Source organism: Artemia sp. Qi Xiang Cuo, chromosome 6 (assembly GCF_049724085.1).
Source record: "Artemia sp. Qi Xiang Cuo chromosome 6, ASM4972408v1, whole genome shotgun sequence".
Lineage (NCBI taxonomy): Eukaryota > Metazoa > Arthropoda > Branchiopoda > Anostraca > Artemiidae > Artemia > Artemia sp. Qi Xiang Cuo.
In genome coordinates, this window is record NC_142799.1 from 80620724 (window position 1) to 80644117 (window position 23394).

General features: G+C 35.0%; 1 protein-coding gene across 1 annotated transcript in view; it reads left to right on the forward strand.

Moving 5' to 3' along the window:
• Positions 1-23394, forward strand: part of LOC148951648 (uncharacterized) — an 87986-nt gene that overhangs the window by 36350 nt on the left and 28242 nt on the right. Inside the window, exons 2-5 of the mRNA XM_089090408.1 lie at positions 12886-13002; positions 14538-14671; positions 16054-16312; positions 21627-21811. Of these exons, the coding sequence (XP_088946534.1) occupies positions 12886-13002; positions 14538-14671; positions 16054-16312; positions 21627-21811 (695 nt within the window). The remainder of the gene's footprint in view (positions 1-12885; positions 13003-14537; positions 14672-16053; positions 16313-21626; positions 21812-23394) is intronic.

Here is a 23394-nt window from a genome sequence, read left to right on the forward strand (position 1 = left end):
TAGTCGCTAGTGGTGCACTCACTCTCAGTAAGAGAATTGTAAAAAGCTTCAATGGGTGGTAGTGACACCTCATCAAACCTCAATCCAGAGTTGTAAGAATCATATGGATATATGCCCTTACACGTTAATAAATCATACATTTCTTCATCGGTGACGAACTGTTTGAGGAGGGTGAAGCTATAAAAATTGTCAATTTTATGCAACTGAATCAATTGAATTAAAGATTTTGGTAAGAAGCTGTAATATTCTAAAAAACGGATTTTATTCAGGCTCGTGTTACTCTTGTAAACTGTTTTCCACATGAATTCTAGCAGCAGTAGCTTCTCCGATGATTTGGGTATGATATTATATAAAAAAAGAACCATCTATCCATGCGTCATCTACAACTCCTCCCTTGGCAATACGGGCCAACGCCAGAAGAACAAACTTTAAGTCGTAATTGGAATTGTGTTTAAAAACAGGTACGAACGATTGCTGTCGAACGTTTAAATTGCATGACTGGTGTGCTCCCCCTCTAACGTTCCTCCCTCCTGATGTAATTTCCTGCCACAAATGATCATGGTCGATCACCTTCCTCCTCCCTCCATTCCCAACACCATCATCAAATTCTCCCTTGCAAACCCAGCACATTTTACGATTTTTAAAGGCAACTATGTCATCTGGTGATAGGAGCATAGGATAGTTTGTATAACGAAGGCGCGAAATTGCACCGTTCGCTGTTTTGATTAGACTGACCAATGCCAAGCACTTGTAGTCTTCACCGTCACTCAACATCTCAACTACCTCCAACACTTGCATGGTATTATTGGAATCTCGTTGCGCGTGAGCGTAAGAGACCCCTATGGCTTCATGTATTTTAACGAGATTTGAATTTGACGGATCGCACACGTCTGTCAGCTTAGCCTCGCAGTCCAAAGCGATCTTATTGCTCTGTAGGAGTGTGTTTTGAAAATTTTTAAAACGTAAGATCGCTCTATCTCCGCTTATCGTCTCCACAGCCTGGTATCCATGACGTTTACAGTGTTTCATGTGATGCTTTAAATTTAAATCAGAGCGAAATATTGAGAGGCATGTTGGACAGTAATAGCATACACCACCTCGATGTTTACCCTCACTTAGAACCCTACTAATATCCGTAATCGGATTGAAATGACCAATTGAATCGGAGTCTGTGGGTGGGGTGTATAGAAGCCACACCCAATATTCTAGTGATTCAACTGAGGGAGCCCGCACTGGAAATAATACACCCTTCTTATCGGAACACTGACCCTCTTCAAAGTATGTTTCATACTGTAACACCGTCACACCAATCTTTAAATGTGCATTAGCCCGCTCAAAAATATCTATTCCTTTTAGTGTCACGGGATATTGACCATTTAAACAATTAAAATCTACTTTTGGGAACTTTGAACCCTCCCTACCATTAACTGCCATTTTATCCAACTTTTTCTAAGATGCAGCTATTCGAAGTGGTCTGTATGCTGCAATTAAAAACGCATACTTGAAACACTGCAGCCTCGTATCGAAATAGATTCGTTGTACCCCCTGACACCTCTCTAAATCTGAATGATATTTTAATTCAATATTTCCCGCTCCCCCTCTTACAATAAAATCCTTTTTAAACCTACAAATGTTAACATTTAAACTTTCAATAAATAAAACCACAGATCCACTATCCCCCGCGTTATAATTTTCCCACTTACTTTGAATACTATTAGCCCAATTTAGAAAAACCTCCCCATAATTCGATAAATGCGGGTGTATTGCCAACATCTCTGTGTGCAAGTATTTTGAATACTCCAAACCCTTATTTTCATTTTAAAAAAATATATTTAGTGCTATTGATGCCTTTAAACTAACCCCTCCTCCCCAGACCCTCCGTTGTTGTTCAAGACTGGCTCGAATCTTATAAGGATAGGACGGTATAATAGCCAGGGGATCTGTTATTATATACCGCGACACAAAAGAGTTGAAGGGGTCACCGAATTTGGCGCTGTAGACCAATGTGTGGTGCAAGGCAAAGTTGGACTGAAAAAAATCCGGAAGAGGGGATACTGTTGCTGTTGTATTACTACTACTATCTATAACATTAAGTGGAATGGTGGCGGGTGACAGGGAATTGTCAATAACACCACCACTCCCAGTCTGTTCAATCACATTTGGGGGATGTGGCATGAGGTAGTCCCCTAGTACATATTCCAAGGTGTTTGGGGACAATTGGTCGAGCCAGGCTGTATTTTCCTGTGATGGAATTTCGTTTTGAGGAACCAGTTCAGATGCACTAGTATTATTACCTAAATGTTCACGCATAAAACTATATGTCCACTCCAGATCCTCAAGCATGTCAATATCACAGCTTAAGTCATCCAGACTATCCATTTCCCCAAAAACATCATTAAGGAACCCCCTATGCCACTCCATATCCTCTAGAACTAGTGTAGGTTCATCACTGAACTCTGTTGGTGGTGACAAAATTGGTGCTGTAAATACACTTGGTTCATCACCCAATGGTGTCGGTGGTGGTGCTATATCTTTAATCTGTAGAAAAAAAAAGTTTAATTTTTTATGTAAAATACCCATTATTTTTATAAAGTTAATATTATGTCAATTTCTCATAGTCATTGTCCCACCACCACCTGAACAATTAAAAGAAGAAGAAGAAAAAAGTTACATTGCCATATGTCTTCCGTAATGACAACTGAACATGTTAAAAATATATATTGTTTTAGTCAGGAAAATGTAGTCTTATTCTTAGAAGGATAAGTTAGAACAAGAGAATGAAAAAAAAAACTAATGGTTTTATTCCAAAAATTTCTAGAATAAAAATGCAAAATATGGGTCCAATTCTAGTGCTTTACCCTCTTCATTATAACTCTCAAAGAAATTTGACCATCGTTCGACTGAGGCGGTATGCAGTATGAACACTTGCTCCTCAGCTTCGGATAATGGACACGAATCCCATACGTCGGCGGTTGGTGATATAACTCTCTCAACAATCCGAATTTTCCTATGTCTTTTGGCAACGGATTTGTTTGAAGTTGTGGACATAGTTGACCTGGGATAAATAAATGATTGTAAGAGAGAAGAACTTTTTTTTTCTCCATCCATATCAACAAATAAAGTGCAATTAAAATGTAGGATGGTCCTTTTTAGAACTTCCCCCTGTGAGCACCGTTGGGACCTAGGAGCTTCCTTCGAGGTAGGAGGATCGAAACCCTGTTGAGCTGAGATATTGGATTTCACAAAAATGTTCCAATAGAATAGCCTCAAATTCTTTCTCGAAAACACCTAATTGTTTCAATGAAATGAGTTCGCTCCAAATAATGTTTCTTGACAACACTGTGAAGACATAATTGGAGATTATTAAAACCTTCTTCCTATGTGTTAATATATCTTATCGGAAATACAAGTCCTGTCACAAGAATCCCGCTTAAAATTCAAATTATAGCTGTCGATTGGATTATAATTCAAGTTCAACGATGGGAGATTTGATAAGCACTGGATATGCGCAAAAGCTTAGTGCAAAACATGCCCCATTTTATGAATGGTTGTCATCTGTGAGATGGCAAATTATATGTTTTCGTATAGTTAGTGTGTTTAAAGGAATATTAGATTATTGCATTAGAAAAACGTCTAGGTTAGAAGAGAGAAGTTACAAGGTAAGGTTTTTTAGAAATGCATGATAAGCTATTTCAGTGTTATAACCATTCCATTATATTCTGCTAATTTTTTTAATTAAAGAATATGAAAGAGGATTATTTCAGAATAGTTTATGAACAAATTTGTGTTCTAATCAAAGAAATTTATGCACCTGAAGAAATTTAACTTATATTTGACGATAGGGATAGAAAAAATTGTGTATATACAGAAAAATTCTGACTTTACTTTTACATATGAAATCATTGGCAAAACAAAAAGGTGTTCAAGCTTATGATCTTCAGTAGGTTGGGCTTAGGCAGTATGAGAAGCAGTCCATTATCTTTACAACTCGATTCCAGCTTGCGCGGAGCTAAAACTGGGGTGATATGACACTGGCAGTATAATTTGGATGGTTGTTGGTTGGTCCAGATAATGTGTACTTCTACCAGAATCTTTTATAATTGATGGCCTTGCGGCTTGCATTAATATAGCTTTGCTCCATATTGGTTTCTTTTCAGATGGGGGTTTTTGCACTTATCCTCTACCTTGAAAAAAAAGGAAAATTTGCGCATGAAAAAAACAACCCCTTTTTCCATTGTTTTTTATAAATGATAAAGATTTCCAGTTTTTCACTACTTCTACTCTTGTTTATTTCTATTTAGTGTTATTATATTATTAATTTAATACCTCTAAATAAAAACAAACAGAAATTATAATGTATGTGAGGGGGTTCTCCCCCAAGTCAATACCTCACTCTTTACGCTACAATTTTTTTTTTTTTAGTGCTTTCAAAAGAGCTATCTATTCTAATTAAAAACGGCCTTTGTGATTCAGGGGGGTTGTGAATCAAATTTTTTTTTATTTTTTAGACTTTTAACGTAAAGAGTGTGGTATTGACTAAGGGGAGAACCCTCCCCCTCATATACGTAATAACATATAGGTAATAGAAAAAAAAACAATAAAAAACAAGCGACACGGCTCAATAGTAATCCAAACTTTTAAAAAACGGAATTTTGATGTTAATAAATGTATCAAAAGAATTTGTTTATAATGCTGATTCTAAACATATATAAATTTTATTAAGTTTACTATTACTCATCAAAGGGTACGAGCCTGAGGAAAATTTACCCGATTTTTTTTTTTTAAGAGGGGGAAACACCCCCTACAAGTGAATGAATTCTAATGAAAATGACACCGTCAGATTCAGCGTATCAGAAAAATCTATTACATAGGTTTCAAGCTCATACCTGCAAAAATCTGCAACTTTTTATTTTTTGTCAGAAGAAAAATCCACGAATATAGAAGATACTTACGTAAGTCAATTTGTAAAGATATCCATTTTGAAAAAGAAAATTAAAATTTCTATAAAAATAAAAGCTGCATTAATTAAAAAACGATCATAAATTAAATAAAAAAAAAAAAGTTATTTAAACTGAAAGTAAGGAGCAACATTAAAACTTAAAACGAACAGGAATTAGTCCCTATATGAAAGGGACTGTCCCCCTCCTCAACGTCTCGCTCTTTACGCTAAAGTTTAACCCTGTCTCAAAACTTTATTTTTTAAAGAGTAAGAAACTTTAGCGTAAAAAGCGAATCCTTATGATTTCAAATATATCAGTTTCATCAAGTTTAGCTACAGCGGTCAAAAGTTACGCGCCTGAGAAAAATTTGCCTTGTTTTCGAAAAAGGGGGAAAACACCCTCTAAAACTCATAGAATTTTAATGAAAATCACATCATCAGAGAACCCTACTATAGAAGTTAAAAGCTCCTATCTGGAGGCTCAGTCGAACGGAAATTAAAAGTTCTAATGTCCTTTTTAAGTAAGCCAAAAAAAAAATGGAGGGCAACTAGGCCCCCCTCCCACGCTAATTTTTTCCCAAAATCATCCGCCGTGACATCGGAATTAGACAAACCCCGTTTATAGCAAGAGCCGGTGAAATTTAACCCCCCCCAAAAAAAACTCTCACACTCTTTGTAACACGCAAGCTTTTCATTCAAACCAGAAAAATACATCATGTTAGGAAAAAGCTTGATTCCGAATGATAAAAAAACTGTTTTTCAAAACAATTAAAACTTGTAAACATACCTATGAAAGAGAGATTTTATTTACATAATAGAAAAAAGCGTGCTTTGACGTTTCTATCGAATATAGTCGTCATATTCTTAAGATTTTGTATTGTTGGAGGGGAGGGGGGCTATGTCCCTCTGAAATTTGAATTTACTAGTAAAACATTTTTCTTTATTTATTTTTTTTTTGGGAAATAACAGAATGAAAATTGTACTCACATTGAAAATTGACAAATCCATTTTTTTCAAAATTTAAAAATATATGGTGTACTATAAACAATGTCTTAAAACATAATTAAAATTGGGATGCAGTGTATGGACATTATATCGTTTTTTTTTTTAAATTGAGTACATTATAGCTTGGCAAGTTTTTTAAAAAACCAACCAATCAAGTTATTATATTGGACTAACCACCAACTTTCTCTAATCGATTGACACACAAAAATAAGTCTCACAATAGAAAACATGTCTGCCAAGCCATGTAGGGTTCATTGTAATAGGTCACTGGCCCCTGGTAAGGCATATTACGCAATCACGTTCCGGACTGTGCATTGCCTTACTACTTCTACGACAACGCTTTCTATAAAAAAAACCTTATATGCCCCAGGGCATAACTTACAACCCTTACCCTGAGGGCTCTGAGGGGGTTATCATCCTCAAAGACCTAATTTCTAAAACTTTTATCTACGTTGAACAAAATGGCTATCTAAAAATTTAGATTGGATGTGTTTGGGGAAAAGGTCGGCGTGAGAGGGGGGTTAGCTGCCCTCCAATCACTTTAGACTATTAAAAAGGGGACTAGCCTTTTGAATTTCCAATCGAATGAGCTTTTTTTAAGTTTCTACGACAAAGCTTTCAATAAAACCCTTATATGCTCCCAGGGTATAACTTACAACCCTTACCCTTAGGGCTGCGGCGGGAGTGTCATCCTCAAAAATATAATTTCCGGACCTTTTAACTATATTGAACAGAATGGCTATCTAAAAATTGTGATTGGATGTGTTTGGATAAATGGTGGGCGTGGAAAGGGTTTTAGTTGCCTTCCAATCACTTTCGACTATTAAAAAGGGCACTAGCCATTTAAAATTTCCAATCAAATAAGCCCTTTTTCAATTTTCTACGACAACACTTTCTTTGAAAAACTTATATGCCCTCGGGGCATAACTTACGAACCTTGCCCTGAGGACTGAGGGGGGGGGGTCATCCTCAAAGACCTAATTTCCAGAACTTTCAACTACGTTGAACAAAATAGATATCTCAAAATTTTGATTGGATGTGATTGGGGAAAAGGTGGACGTGAGAGGGGGGCTATTTGACCTCCAATCCATTTCTACTATTAAAAAGAGCACTAGCCCTTTGAATTTCCAATCGAACGAGCCCTTTTTGAAGTTTCTACAACAAAGCTTTCTATAAACACCTTATATGCCCCCAGGGCATAACTTAAAACCCTTGCCCAGAGGGCTGTGGGGGAGTGTCTTCCTCAAAAACAAAATTTCGATGTGAAAATCAACTACGCTGAACAAAATGGCTGTCTCAAAATTTCGATTGGATGTGTTTGGGGAAATGGTGGGCGTGGAAGGGGTGTTAGTTGCCTTCCCATCACTTTCGACTGTTAAAAAGGGCACTAGCCATTCCAATTTTCAATCGAATGATCCCTTTTTCAAGTTTCTACGACAACTCCTTTGATACGAAGTGCCCTGGTCTAAAGGGAAAAAAAATAATACATTGTGCCAACATTGTTCTTTAATTAGGCAGCGCGATTGCGCTGCCTATGATAGTTCTAAAAAGCGGGATTGAACCACATTTTTCCTACAGTCTACTGTTTGAAATACAGTCAGTCAGCCGGGTACCCAGAACAATCCGTAGGCCATTTCCCTGGAAAACATCTAACAAATATTCATCCGCTTTTCAAAGCACCCGTCAGGATTGCCAACCCCTTGTGATTGATCACTATTTCTAGTGATTTTTTATGTTGCCTAGTGACATGTTCTAGCTAGTCATTTATAGTGATTTTCCCTCTAAAACTAGTGATTTTTTAATAAATCTAATGATTTTTCACTATTTAGCGCGTAGATTCATGATTCAATCGCATAAATTATACAGGAAGCTAACTAATAAAAAAACATAAAATTGTGATTCACTACACTTCCTAATATGTTCGATTTCCCACCATATGTCCATATCAGATATGAACTCATCAAGATCCTCATCAAGATCATAGGCAAACTAGTTAATCGCAAAATTACAAAAATGTTCTACACTTCCTATTTTACAACATTTGCTACGGTCGAATTTTTTTCTTTATATTTATGTTGATTTTTTTTTCTGTAATGTATCAATTCTAAATTAGATTTTATTCTGTTAAAACCTTTGAAAGTGGAGTGAATGGTGGATATGAATACACCCTCTACATCTGCATATAGAAAAGAAATGGAGTAGTTGAAAAATAAGAAGGTATATATTAAATATAATTTTCTAAATAAAAAAAAGAAATCATTGAAAAAGAAAATAGGACTTTTTAAATAGGAATGCTTTTTATAATAGGATTTGTAATATAACTAGATAGATTAATTCAATTGTAGTTTCATGATTGGAGTCGGTTGGGAGTAAGGCATTTGGGGGATATCTGCTCTGGGCATGGTCTAATGATTTTAAATTTCTACTTGTAATACTTAAACATAATTCCAATAATTCTCTAGATTCTCCTATTTGTAATTGAAACACCTAATAAACACAGATAACGGCCTATTCCTTAAATTTTTTAATTATGTGCCAATATATCAAAAAGTTTGTGATAACGAACTATAATAATGGAGGTACAAGGCTCAATAGTAACCGAAATTCTAGAAAAGGAATTTTGATGTCAAGCAATATAACATCGGCTTATTAAGTTGATTCCAGATATATAAGAGTCATTAAGCCTAGTTATACCCATAAAAGGGTAAAAAACTGTGAAAGTTTGCCTGATTTTTGAAAGAGGGAGGAAACACCCAGTAAAATTGAAAGAATTTTAATTAAAATCAAACCATTAGATTCGGCGTATCAGAAAACCCTACTGTAGAGGTTTGAAGCCCCTATCTGCAAAAGTGTTGATTTTTTTATTATTTGCCAGAAGAAAAATCACAGATGCTCATATTTTTTTTTTCATTTCTTAAAGCTATAAAAGTGAAAACATTTTGAATTTTCTACGACGAAACTTTCTATAAAAAACCTTATGTGCCCCCAGGGCATAACTTACAACCCTTTCCCCGAGGGCTCTAAGGGGATTATCATCCTTAATGACCTAATTCCCAGAATTTTCAACTACGTTGAACAAAATGGATATCTCAAAACTTTGATTGGATGTGTTGGGGGAAATGGTGGGGGTGAGAGAGAGGGGGGGGGCAGTTGTCCTTCAATCACTTTCGACTATTAAAAAGGGCACTAGCCCTTTCAATTTCCAATCGAATGAGCCCTTTTTGAAGTTCCTACATCAGAGCTTTCTATAAAAAGCCTTATATGCCCCCAGGGCATAACTGACAACCCTTGCTCTTGCAAAGTTTCTGTATAATGAATAGGTAGAATATTCTGTAAATAAAATGGGATTTGAGGAAGACTGATCAAAAAGCAAGGATTTCTAGTCAACATTGATTGCGTCGATATTCTCTTACAGGTGTGACGCCGGAGACTAGCGGTAATTGTAATAGCAGTGGTAGCATACAAATATTAAACCTTATCATAACAACCTTACGCACCCCCAGGATATAACTTACAACCCTGGCCCTGACGGGGGGGGGGGTTGTCATCTTCCAAGACCTAATTTCAAGAACTTTAAAATAACGTTAAACAAAATGACCATCTAAAAATTTTGATTCAATGTGTTTGGGAAAATGGTGAGTGTGAGAGGGGGTTTAGTTGCCCTTCAATCGTTTTCGACTGCTAAAAAGGGTACGGGCCCTTTCAATTTCGAATCCAGAGGGCCCTTTTTGAAGTTTCTACAACAACGCTTTTTATAAAAACCTTATATTCCCCAGGGAATAACTTACAACTCTTACCCTGAGGGGAAGGTGTCATCTTCAAAGACCTAATTTCCAAAATTTTTAACTACGTTGAAAAAAATGGCTATCTCAAAATATTGGCTGGATGTGTTTGGGGAAATGGTGGATGTGGGAGGGGGGTTAGTTGCCATCCAATCACTTTTAACTTTGAAAAAGGACACTAGCCCTTTCAAATTCCAATTGAATTTGTCCTTTTTGAAGTTTCTACGACAACGCTATCGATAAAAATCTTATATGGCCCCAGAGCATAACTTACAACCCTTGCCCTAAGGGCTGTGGGGGTTTGTCATCCTCAAAGACTTAATTTCCAGAACTATCAACTAAGTTGAACAAAATGGATATCTCAAAATTTTTATTAGATGTGTTTGAGGAGACGGTGGGCGTGAGAGGGGGTTTATTTGCCGTCCTATCACTTTTGACTATTAAAAAGGGCACTAGCCCTTTGAATTTCCAATAGAATGAGCCCCTTTTCAAGCTTCCACGACAAAGCATTCAATCAAAACCTTATATGCCTCCATGGTCATTTTTTCGCAATATCACCCGATCAAAATTTTGAGATAGCCATTTTGTTCAGCATGGTCAAAAATATAATAATTATGTATTTGAGATGACTTAATCCCCCACATTCCCCGGGGGAAGGTTTGCAAGCTATGAACTTTGCCCAATGTTAACATATAGCATTGGTTATTGAGAAGTATACAGACATTTTCAGGGGGGATTTTTTCTGGTAGTGGGGAATGGGGAGGGATCGGGGGTTACGTGGGAGGATCTTTCTATGGAGGAAGTTTTCATTGGGGAAGGGACATTGCTATAACGGTGGCGCCGGATTTCCCAGCGTTATAAAAAAAAAACGATCAGAAAGCTTTCAACTGAAAAACTTTTCAACTGAAAACTTTTCAACATCAAAACTTAAAACGAACAGAAACTATTACGTATATGATTGGGTTCGCCCCCAAGTCAATACCTCGCTCTTTAACGCTAGAGTTGATTTAGTACTTTCGTAAGAGCTATTTATTCTAATTAACGGCCTTTGTGATTAAGGGGTCATTCTTAAAGAATTGAAAAAAAATCTGAACTTAAGCGTACAGAGCGATTTGTTAACTAGGGGAACGAACCCTCCTAATATACGTAATGAAAATATAGATAGATAGATAGATAGATAGATCGTGTATTTCAAAAAGCCCAAGAGCCATATACACAAAAAAAATATGAAAATAGAAAAATTACAACAGAGCAAATTACAAACACACATTAACATTAATACATAGCGAAAAATACCTTCTGGTAAAATACAAAAAAAAAATAACTTTAATTCCATATAATTAATAATAATTAATTGTGAAAACATTTCCTTCTTTTTAATCCCTTCTCTATGTACGCACCAATACGAAATATTGTGGTTGGATTACTACTTTGTAAGATATTTGGAAGCAGCAAAACAATCCCATTGAAGTAATTTTCCCTTAAATCAGAGAGCACCTGGCACTTTCGGAGAAAATGGTCCAAATCTTCGTCCTCATCCCTACAAAGAGGACACACATACCGACCATCAGGATGTACTATCCCCCTGTCGAACACTATTTGTCTACTCTGGATTGGAAGGCAATTCGCCCTAAGCTGAATCCATCGACATAAAATCATAGCCGGTAAATTGAATTTAAAATAAATTTCCTCTCCAAAACTAGGTTTAACCTGATTATAATGATTCAATGTAGCAGAATTTAAAACCAGCCCTTGCCAATACTGAATTTCTTGACCCTCTAAGATAAATCGTACCTGGCTTACTAAATTTGTTGGTAGATCAGGGGAACCAAGACCGTCATTCCATAAGTAAGCCATTCCCACACTTTCTAGTAATGACCTAATTTGGTTCGTTACGTAAGAAGTTCTTACGTAATATAGAAGTTCGTTACGTAAGTTAATTCGTAAGTTACGTATATTTATTACTAATAAAAATGTTCGTAAATAAAATTAAGCAACTTTCGAGAAAGCCATTTAGCCAAAAAAGCAAAATTAATATGAAAATTTTGTGTTAATTACTCATGTATAGTGAGCCAAAATCAAAACCTGCATTAACTTAAAAACGTTCAGAAATTAAATAAAAAAACAAGTCTTTTTAACTGAAAGTAAGGAGCAACATCAAAACTTAGAACGAACAGAAATTATTCCGTATATGAAAGGGGCTGTCTCCACTTCATCGCCTCGCTCTTTACGCTGAAGTTCGACTCTTTCTCACAACTCTATTGTTTAAAACAATAAAAAACAATAAAACGATAAAAAGAAAATTACAGTTCCTTGGCTTGAAGAACAGGGAAAATACCTTGTTTGCATAAGAAGTTCTTTTTTTGCCGCTGCTACAGGGGCACTTGAACATTATATAAGCTGTTTAAGGGCTCAAGTTAAAGGAAATTACTACATCTACTTGCTTTTGTAATTAACAAATCACAATATTTAAAATAAAATCAATTTTTTGACAAAAAAACTGTAGGCCTATACTCTTATATTTAATGAAGATTGACGTGATGCTTAAAGGTTGCCCTGGGTAACGATTACAAGGTAGTTCGTCCTTTACTAGTCCTGCTAAGAAAAAGCTGAAGGCTTTTTGCTGTGTATAATATATCATAGTTGCAACGGTAGCAGCAGCCTAGTAAAGCCCGAACATGATCCGTGCTAAACAAAAAATAGCCTGACACCCCCTAAAAATGGCATCGGATCGAAACAAGAACACCATTGTAATTTTGAATAAGATCGCTTGACTCTTTGGGGGTGTTACCTCCTTGTTCAAAAATTTGACCAATTTTCTCGCCTCAGAACCACAATTGAAGACTTACCACTTGATTACTTAAATTTTAATATTTCTCTTTAATTTTCATTGAAAAACTTCTTTTTTGGCAGGCTTTTTTAAAATTAATTAAAAAATTATTTATTCGCAATAAAAAATATAATCATAAGAATTATTTGTGCTTAAAATAGTTGAAGGGATCAAACAGAAATCTGGGGGATTGAGAATCAGATTTTGAAGGGAACAAAGCAAAGTCTCTGCTGCTTTTATTCCATTCATCTGCCCAATAGCAATTTATGCCTCCGATCCTATTAAATTGATTGTGTCTTTAAATGACTTAAAGCTGTTTCTCTTTTCAGCCCCTTGGCGATTACGTCCTCGTTTGACGGAAAGCCTTGATGAAGTGGAGGGGGATGAAGAACAAATTCGTAATGTTTGCTGCAAAAGAATGAAACAGACCCTGCTTATAGGAAAAGGTAATGAAAATTCCTTTTTATTTAAAAAAAAATTTAGTTTTGTCATCCATTATTTTTAAAGGTCAATATAAGCTTGTAAGTTTTAAATAAAAGTAAGCGGTGTCACCATTGCCACATCCAGTGGAGGGGATTGCACCGTTTGAACCAACCTTCTCCCCTCGATATTTGTGTTTGTATCGTACAAAAGTAGCAAAAATACACGTAATATATGTGAAAGCAGGTCCATGAGAAATTTTTTTTTGTAAAACGCCCACCCCCCGGACAACAATCCTGGATACGATCCTGGGTGTTAACAATAATGCTGGAACCTTTTTATTTATAACATTAATTAAAACAAACTGTTTCCACAAAATAAGTTTTTCAAAGGAAAGTAAAGAACTCCATTAAAAAAAAAATGAGGAAGAAAAAAATCAAATAATCTACCAAGCGTGAAACTACCGCAAATCAGCATCGATAAATAAATGAAACCCAAAAGGAACAGAAATTACAATAAATAACCGAGTCAAACTCAAAACGAGCAGAAATTAGCATAAGCTGGGCTCAAAACCCCTATGCCTTCCGAAGGCCAGAACAAAATTTGCACTTTCCTGAAGAAAATGTAAATGTTTTTACTTTTATAACATTAATAAATCAAATAATATTGACATTTTGATTACTAAATATCAGTATATGTATGTTAGACTGACAATGCACATTCATTTGTATTTTTTTCAGTAAAGTGCAAATTATTTTTCGGCCTTGAGTAGACATAGGGGTTATTTATCGATGCTGATTTGTGGTAGTTTCATACTTGGTAGATTATTTGATTTTAATTTTGCTCATTTCATATTTAATGTAGCTCTTTATTTTCCTTTGAAAAATTAATTTTGTGGAATTTTTTTTTTAATTAATTTAAATTTATTTTAGATTGACATAGTCTTTACGGAGAAAAAGAAAATAATACTTCAAATATTTTCGTTTTTTTAAGAATTTATAGTTTGGCCTGCTATTTGTATGCTGGAGAAAAGTTTTAAGCAATTTTTAACAATATACACCCTTTTAAAAATCTGGTCACAAATATTAGTGTTTAGTTTAGTTTCATACCTCCTCTAGTTGACCTGAAATGGAAAACTTCATACCATTCGCAAAAAAATTTACTTTCTTTGATAGCTTGGATACACTTACGCTATTTTGATTTGGTTAAATTTTAAGTAGCCCCAAAAGTTTGAACATTTGATTATATAGTAACTGCACATTAATTTCATATTAAAATAATTTAAAATTAACATTATTGAAATTAGAAAAAATAATTGAAATAGTACTTATAATAAAAAACTCAATGGCAATAATTATATTACAATCAAAAATATAGGAGGAGCTTAATTGTGTTAATAAAATGCTTAATAAGACACCGTGCTACATGTCCTAAATTTTCTTATTCAATTTTTCAAAGAAATTTGTTTTTATCATTGCCCCACCCCCCCAAAAAAATACTCCCTTGTGTGCGCCTGTCGTACTACATACTAGGTAAAAATATTACGTAGCAGCTCTTCTAGGTTCAGAGGGAGAAGATATTGAAGTGGATGTCGGGATTTGTCGGCAGAGCTGTGCTAAAAAAGCCCCAAAGATAAAGAAAAAAGAGTTTGAACTTCTTTTAAAGGAAACTGACTCTGGGATTAACCCAATTGAGGTAAGAAGCACAATGATTAACTTTGATCACCCCAAACTTGCTAGTTTACTTGTATGACTTATAGGATCATATCAGCTTTAAGTACCATGCATTAAGTGATGCAAATATTAGATCTACTTTCGCATAATAGGTAGGATTTAGTAGTAAAAGAAAGTAGAGCGCTGGATAGTACTAATATTAATTACAGTGATTAATTAAATAAAAATGAATCTTATTTTTGAATTACATGGATAAATTCATATTTTTCAATTATGCCGAGAAACTATGATTAAACGAGCAAATTTTAAGAAAATTATCTTTTTTTTTCCTTCTCGTTATTCCTTCTTTACCCTTTCTCTTCCTTCCTTTTTTTCGTTCTTCTTTTCACTGAGGTTCCCGACTATTTATATCTTTATAACATGACATTAAGTGACTTAGAATTACCTTAAAATTATAGGTTATGCCAACAGTTTTTTTTTGTAATTTCTAATGCAAATAGATTTTTCTGTTAATACATATCTTCAAATATTTTTCTTCCTTATATATAGATTATTGAAAAAGTCAATTTTTTTTAACTTTAAAGCAAGTACTAATTCTTATTGACAGTATTATAATTTTTATTCGAGCACAATATCTTCCTTCTTTTCTCCCCCTTTTATTTGCCATTTTTACATTGTGATGCTGAGGATGTATAGGTAATATATGTCTCTAAATAATCTCCACAAAATTATTTGTGTTAATTTAGCTAATTTTAGCTGGGTTGACCTCTATTTTAATTTTAGCATATTTGTCTTCATTCTTTTCTACCGTAGGCCACCTGTTTTTTCCTCTTTAAGCCTCAAATAACATTTATTTAGATCTTATAAAAGAACTTAATCCATTTTCTAAAATTAATCAAGTATTTGCATAGTCAATCTATGGCCTATCTATGTTGAAAGGGTATTAATGCTTTTTTTTAGCCTGTCCTTAAAGTTAAATCCTTAAAGGTATACATTTAGTCTTATGTAGGGGGAAAGGAAGCCATTTCTTGTCACTGGACAAGCATCATATTATTTCCAAGTTTCGTAAAGTTCTACTCAAATTTGAAGGGTTTTATATTTTTTTTTATACTTGGCTCGGAGTTTCACCACGGTCAGTTCCTTAAGTGCTGTGATTGCCCAAACTTGATAGCTACTCAGCTATTTTCGGTACACTCAAAAAGTTAACTGTCATAGTGCTAAAATAGCACTTTCGTGCTACAGGTGACAACTCTGAGCACGTGCTACAGTGCCAAATATAATGACATAGATCTAAAATAGCACTTTTGGGCTAAAGGGGACAACCCTGACTAGGCTTCGACATTTATCATTCATATAATTGGAAATCAGCGAAAAAAAAATACCTTTTTATTATTTTACTTTCAGCTGTTTTTGAGTCTGCGGAAAAATGATGTATTTAACAGTTGCCTTCTTGGGTCTACTTGTAGTCCTTCTTATACAAAGCTTGAGCGTTACTACACAGTTGATGGGGCTTTAGATGTCCCTATCATAGAATCTTGTGAATGTAAGAAGAGTTTGTCAGACTGTGGAGTTGTGGATAAACCTGTTCTCTTCTTCTCCGGCACCCCTTTCGAACAATTTGTCAACGTAGGAACATGCCAAGAAGATGCAATGTGTTCAGAAGGTATTCTTTTGCTTCTCCTTTTCTTTGTTATTTAACAACCCCTCCCCCCAAGCCAAACGCCCCATTCTTTACACTGAAGTTCAACTTTTGCTTTGTAGAGAGCCTGAAAAATATCTATGATAATTTAAAATTTTAGTGCAAAGAGTCACAAGCCTAGGGAGGGGGTGGTCTAGTCACCATTATAAATAGGATAGTGCATTTTTTTTTCTCAACAAAAACGTTCCCCGAAAAAGCGTCAACTATTATGAAGAATGCGTCATGGGTCATTTTGTAGGCTGGGCTTGGGGGGGGGGGAAATACCTAACGGAGAGAATTTTAATGCCCTAATCTCCTGAGCCTTTAGATAAATATAGGAATACGCATGGAGGGAAGGGGTATGAAACAATCTCTCATCTCCCTTCATTTAGACTGAGCCTGAATAAAGATGCTACAGGTAGAATTTGATATCTATTTTCTAGTCCCTCTTTATCCTCGGTAATATTTCTAACTACGCCTTTATTATTGTTGCTGATGGAGGAGGGGTAATGTTGCTCTTGCTTTTAGAGCAACCTCTTTTTTTTATGTAGCATAAAATATTTTATTCACATGTGTGCCGACACAGAGAATAAAAAGATGAGGCGGGGCGTTATGAACCTCGTCAGTAATTTTTTTTGGGGAGGAATGGGTAGAAATTCCTACGAAGAACTTTATTTTCAGTAATTTTAACTGGTAGCATTTCTCTTATTATATCAAAATAAAATGCTTCGATATACAGTCAAAGTATAAACTCGTAACCTGGGAGACAACATGAAAAGCGTATTCATTTTTCTAAATTAGCTGGGTGTTTTCTAAACTTCACCTCAAAGCATTTTCGCCTGAGTCAAGCCAACATTTGTGTTAAAATATAGCAAAAATTAGCACGTGGCTGTGGCAGTATATTTTATTTATATATATATTTTTTATTACTCTAAAGGGCTCCTGTCCTTTAATAACATTTGAATGATCACTTTATCAGTATTCGATGATTGTTGGGTTTATTCGAATATTTATTTCTTTTTATGTTATTTCTTTAAAGTTTATTTCTCCCTTAGAGAAAAAAAAAATCATTTATTTTTATTTCTTTTTATGTTCGCTTCGTATAATTGGGTGTCTTAAAATTTATGATTAGATTTCAGTACCCTTTTCAAGATAAAAAGTAACTAGAGGGCAAACATCCCCCCCCCCGCGTGCACCTTTTTTGCTACCTGTCCGTAGGCCTCCATGATATCGAATCCAAACTTTTAGACTAAAATTTTGTATAAAATAGTCGAAGGTTTCAGGTAGCATTCCTCAGTGAATAATAAAACCTCACAGTCCCTAAGGCAAGGGCCGTGAATTTTGAAAGTTTCCAATTCTTTACAGATGTGTTTCATTTTGAAGAAAGTGGAAATGTTTGATCTTGAAAGTCCCATTGGCTCAAAGATTTTAGGGGTTGTTCCTTGGGCAGAGAGGAACACGCATTTTTCGGGGGTATGGAGGGTGTTTGGGGCCGAAATTAGGACAAAATACTTTTTCCCTATGATCCGTTTGAAACTTACAGCTGCTAGTCTTTCTATCAAGATGAAACTTATGCGTAAACCGTTTTTGGAGAGGCTTTGAAGACCGGGAAATGGGGTACAAAAAATGATCAAAAAGCTGTTTTTTAACATTGGGTCCTAATAGGCTCTCAGTAGGCTCCCAGTAGGCTCCCAAGTAGGTATTATAATTACCGACTTGGAATAACGGCACAAGAGTGCAAAAGGAAAAACAATAAAATATTACGTTGAAAACTAGGCTTCCAAAAGGCCAATAAAGGGCTAAAGTTTTTTATAAATAGTTTGAAACTTAGTGCCGTTAGGGTCTAAGGGGACCCTGATATACAGAAATAATTCTAGTTTGGGGCATGGATCTACCAAAAATGGGATCCCAAAAAGGGCCAAAATATTTTTTTAAATTGCCCTGAAACCTATATCCTTAAGTCCTTAGGCCATAGAGAAACAAATATATGAAATTAAATTAAAAAGATAATCTGGTCTTCCTCAAAATAAACCAGAAAAGAAGTAAATCTACTTTCTTAGTTGCTATAATGGATCCAAAAAATAAGGCCTTGAAAACTTCAAATTCTCTTCTGATTTCATTAAACTTTCAAAATTCGTTGCCTGGGAATGTCAAAAACAGTTTGTCAAAAACCTATTGTCCTTGATAAGTTTGGAAATTCCTTGAGTCAATCGGTGAGTCAATAGGTGCCTGTAAGAAACATTAGTTTAGGGGAACAACCGCCTTAGAAATAGGACCCAAGAAAGGCAAAAATATTCTGAATGGCTCAAAACCTATATAAATAAATCCTTGGTTCAGAAGGATCCCAATGCACGGTCAAGGCTAACCGAGGAGAAGTGTCAAATTTTTTTGCTTTGAATGGCTTGAGACTCACACCCCCCAAGTACCTAGGCCAAGAAAAGCCTCATGCAAAAAAAAAAAAATTATGTTTGGGACAAGGACCCACGAAAACTCGCACCAGTATTTTTTTTTCAATCGGCTTGAAACTTATATCTGACAGCAAAGGTCAAGATGACCCCAAGTCACAAAAAATGAAAAAAATAGGGCCCTGAAAAGATCAAACAACCTTCCTTTCACTGAACAGCTTGAAGCTTAAAACCGTATGCTCATGGCCGAGCCGACCCAAATTTACAGGATGAATTTTATTTTTGTGGTATGGGACTTCCTCAAAACTGTGGCCAAAAAAAGGAATAAACCTTTTTGATTGGCTTTTCAAACTTTCAATATGCCCTTGCCTAAAGGCTAAAGACCTTGCATATTTTTGTTTGGCAGGGGGTATTAAGGGGGCCGAAAATGGCCCAAAAGACTTATTGTCTCTGACATTTTTTAATCTTTTGGAGGTTAATTTTCAGACCTAAAGGAGCCTAGTAACAAACACATTTGGTTTGGGGGCGTGATCCTTCTAAAATAGGACCTGAAAAGAATTTTTTATAATCAGCTCAAAACTTCCATCATTAAGTTCTTGGGAGTGATTCCAATGCAGAAGAATAAATTGAAAAAAACATTATTCTCTCAAAACACGTGTAAAAAGGACATACAAACTCACTCTTTTCAAAAAAAATTGAAATTTAAAGCCCTCAGATCATATGGCAAGTTAACCCTATTGTAAAATCAATTTTTGTTTGGGGGGGGGGTAGGGTGGTCTCGTTCTGAAAATGGAAACAAAAAGGACAAGATACTTTTTTGCTAATTGGCTTGAAACTTTAAAAAACAGTTTCCTAGGTTAAGAAGACCACACATTTTTTGGGGGGATGGAGGGGGGGGGGGTTAAGGACTGATTTTGTTGGGACAATGTTTTTTGGGGCGCAAAAGAAGGCCAACAAATGGGATGATAGTTCTACTCTTATTTGTGATATTTTCTTTTGTTTTGAATTTGGGTGGATTATTTATTTTAGATGTTGTTTGTTTTAGGATTCACCTATTTATCCATTGCCGTACTTTTTTGTATTTTCAGTAATTATACACTTTAGTTTTTGTTCAATCTTGGTTTAATTTATTTATCAATATCAGCATATGTTCTTTTTAAGGTTATTGTATTATACAATTGTATTTACTCTCCTTGGAGGTTTAAATAGGGCTCTACTTTTCTTGGCAAAACTTCTTTTTTTAGAAAACGTTTCTTTAATATTAACTATGATTAGAGTAAGCACTCTGAACTATCCTTTCCAGAACAATACAGAATTCAGTGTTTTTCATCTCGACTTTCATTAAGGCTACCCCCCTTTCGAGGCTGTTTTCCCTTTTTTCTACGACTATACTTATTTTCTTAAATCAATAGCTTTTGATACTACTACTAACTCACTGCAGTAATAAACTTCCTGAGGCTAAAACGGCTACGCCCGCTCTTCCTTATTCCCAGTCAATTCAAAGCCTCCCTCTTTACAGCCCTCCGAAGAAGTTCCCTTTTCCCTTAAATTTTTTCTCACGACATCTAGCCACCAGTTTCTAGGCAAACTTTTTATTTGGTTTGGCCATATACGGTTGGCCGACAAGGACAATCTTTGGCAATCTGTCATCCTTCATCCGCAAAACGTGCCCTAGCCACCTCAACCTTTCTTTCATTATAGCCCTAGAAAACGGGATTGAACCATATTTTTCATACAGCTTACTGCTAGAGATACTGTCAGTCAGTCGGGTACCCAAAGCAATCCGTAGGCAATCTTCCTGGAAAATATCTATCAAATCCTCCTCTGTTTTTTGGAGCACCCACGCTTTAGAGCCGTATTTGACCACTGTCATCTCCTTTTCATAGCTTTTGATAGCTAACTGTAAACTTAATGTGTTTTAATAATTCAGCATTGAAGTCAGCATTGAAAGGAAGTATTTTGACGCAAGTTCTTACGAAACTTCTATTTTTGATATTATATTTTTCTCAATGTAGTTGGAAAACTCGACAAAAAAAGAATAAATATTAACTGGTGTTAAGCAACGACAAATTCTATTCTAGTTTATTTATATCAAGCACTATACTAGGAAAAATATGAAACCCTGAACCGAAATTCGAGTAACTGTTTTCATAGTTTTTCAGAAAGTTACATTATTCGAAAAGTTTTCCATGGTTTATACCCTTGATAAAGAATAATTCAAAAAGGGTAGTTTAAAAGGCACGAATAACTTATAAACAAAAATCCATGACTTTTATTCTTGATAATTGAATATTTTTAAAAAATCAAGAAAATTGTTTTCTCTTTTGAAAATTATTATTATCGGAGAATATAAAAAAAAATTAAAACATCTATCAAATCCTCCTCTGTTTTTTGGAGCGCCCACGCTTTAGAGCCGTGCTTGACCACTGTCATCACTTTTTCATAGCTTTTGATAGCTAATTGTAAACTTAATGTGTTTTAATAATTTTAATTCAGCATTGAAAGGAAGTATTTTGACGCAAGTTCTTACCAAACTTCTATTTTTGATACTACATTTTTAGTATATACTATCAAAAATAGAACCAAGCGATTTTCTTGATTTTTAAAAAATCAAGAAAATTGCTTTCTCATTTGAAAATTATTATCGGAGAATATGAAAAAATTATCCGAACCAAAATATCGGAGAACCAAAGAAAAGAATTTCCTTGTTTTATACCCTTGATAAAGGATAATTCAAAAAGAATAATTTAAAAAGCACGAATAACTTAAAAACAAAAATCTATGACTTTTATTCTTGATAATGAAATATTTTTCAAAAAATTAAGAAAATCCCTTTCTCTTTTGAAAATTATTATGGAGAATATGGTTTAGCAATCGAGTTTTTTTTTTCATAGATTCTACGTGCGTCCCAACAAAAAACACAACCCTTTCGATAGAAGGACCAAATGGTATCCAATGTGTTGAGCTCATTGAAGAATGTGGCTGCAAATCTTCCTGCTACAGAGCTTCTAAGCTTGAGAATATCTATGATTACAGTGATGTAGATACTGAAAGTGACGTTGTGAAGCCCGAACTTAAGGTAAGTCAAAGTAATCAAAACATGGTTGTGCTAAATTAAGGTGGATGAGAATATGCTTGTTCTACATTAGAGTTTGAGGTGGTAATTTTGTGTTTTTATTATTTTTCAATTAAAAAATGGTAAATTATTGCCTTCAGATTAAAAAATTTAATAGCAACTTCATAACCACTGAGCTGACACGGATTGATCTAAAAAAGTAAAAATCAAAAATTTAGGAACATAAGCCTGAAATTGTTTTTTTATGGGAGGGATGAGGTGGAGTATTAAAGCAGGATGGGGTTAGCAAATTAGCAAATTATCCGAAAATGGTTAAAGAATCACCTGGATCTGAAGATTTCAGGGGGAATGAGGGATGAGATTTAGTCGTAGCTCTTAATTACTTGCTAGTATCTTTAATGTTAAATAAAAGAGGCAACACTATAGAGTTGGCTTCAATATTTGATTATTTTTTTTCCCAGAGGCACTGTATATTGAAAGGGTGGTCGGCTTAACTTCGGAGGGAGGCTCATTCGACTGAAAATCAGAAGTTCTAGTGCCCTATTTAAGAATTAAAAGTGATCGGATTACAACTAACCTCCCCCCCAGCCCTGTTTTCCCAAATTGCATTCGATCAAAATTTGGAGATATCCATTTTGGTCAAAATACCCCAAAGATAAAAAAAAACTATGCCTTCAGGGTTGAAGAGAAACCCCAAAGCACGCAGGGCAAGGGTTTTAAGTTATGCAAGTTGCCGATTGTTAACAAATATGGTTTTTATAGATGAGGTGGTCGTATAAAATTTGGAGGAGGTTTATTCAATTTGGAGTCGAAAGTTCTAGTTTTCTTTTTAAGAACTAAAACTGATCGCAGGGCAGCCATCCCCCTCCCTCAAAGTCTATTTTGACCCAAAAGCTTCAGATAAAAATTGAGATCGCCATTTTATTTAAATTAGTCCGATGGTCATTTAACTATGGTTCCTGTCTGATCCCCCCTACAAACCCTCGGAGCAATGGTTTTTAGTTACTCTAGATGCCAATTGTTAGCATATAAGGTATTTATGGAAGGGGTGATCCTGTAAACTTTGAAGGGTACTCCTTCTATTGGAAATCGAAAGTTCTAGTGCGCTTTTTAAGAGTTTAAAGTGATAAGAGGATAAACAGCCCTTTCCCCCCAAATGAGCAAAACGAGCAGAAATTAACATGAGTAGGGCTCAAAACCCCTATGCCATACTAAGGCCAGAACGTAATTTACACTTTACAGAAAAAATATAAATGTTTTTACTTTTATAACTGTAATAAATCAAATAATATTAAAATTTTGATTACTAAATATCAGTATATGTATATTAAAATGACAATGCACATTCATTTGTATTTTTTTTTTCAGTAAAGTGCAAATTTTGTTCTGGCCTTGGGAAGGCATAGGGGTTTTGAGCCCTACTCATGTTAATTTCTGCTCGTTTTGAGTTTGACTTGGTTATTTATTGTAATTTCTGCTGGTTTTGGGTTTCATTTATTATCGATGCTGACTTGTGGTAGTTTTCCGGTTGGTAGATGATGTGATTTTATATTGCTCATTTTTGGTTTAATGGGGTTCTTTACTTT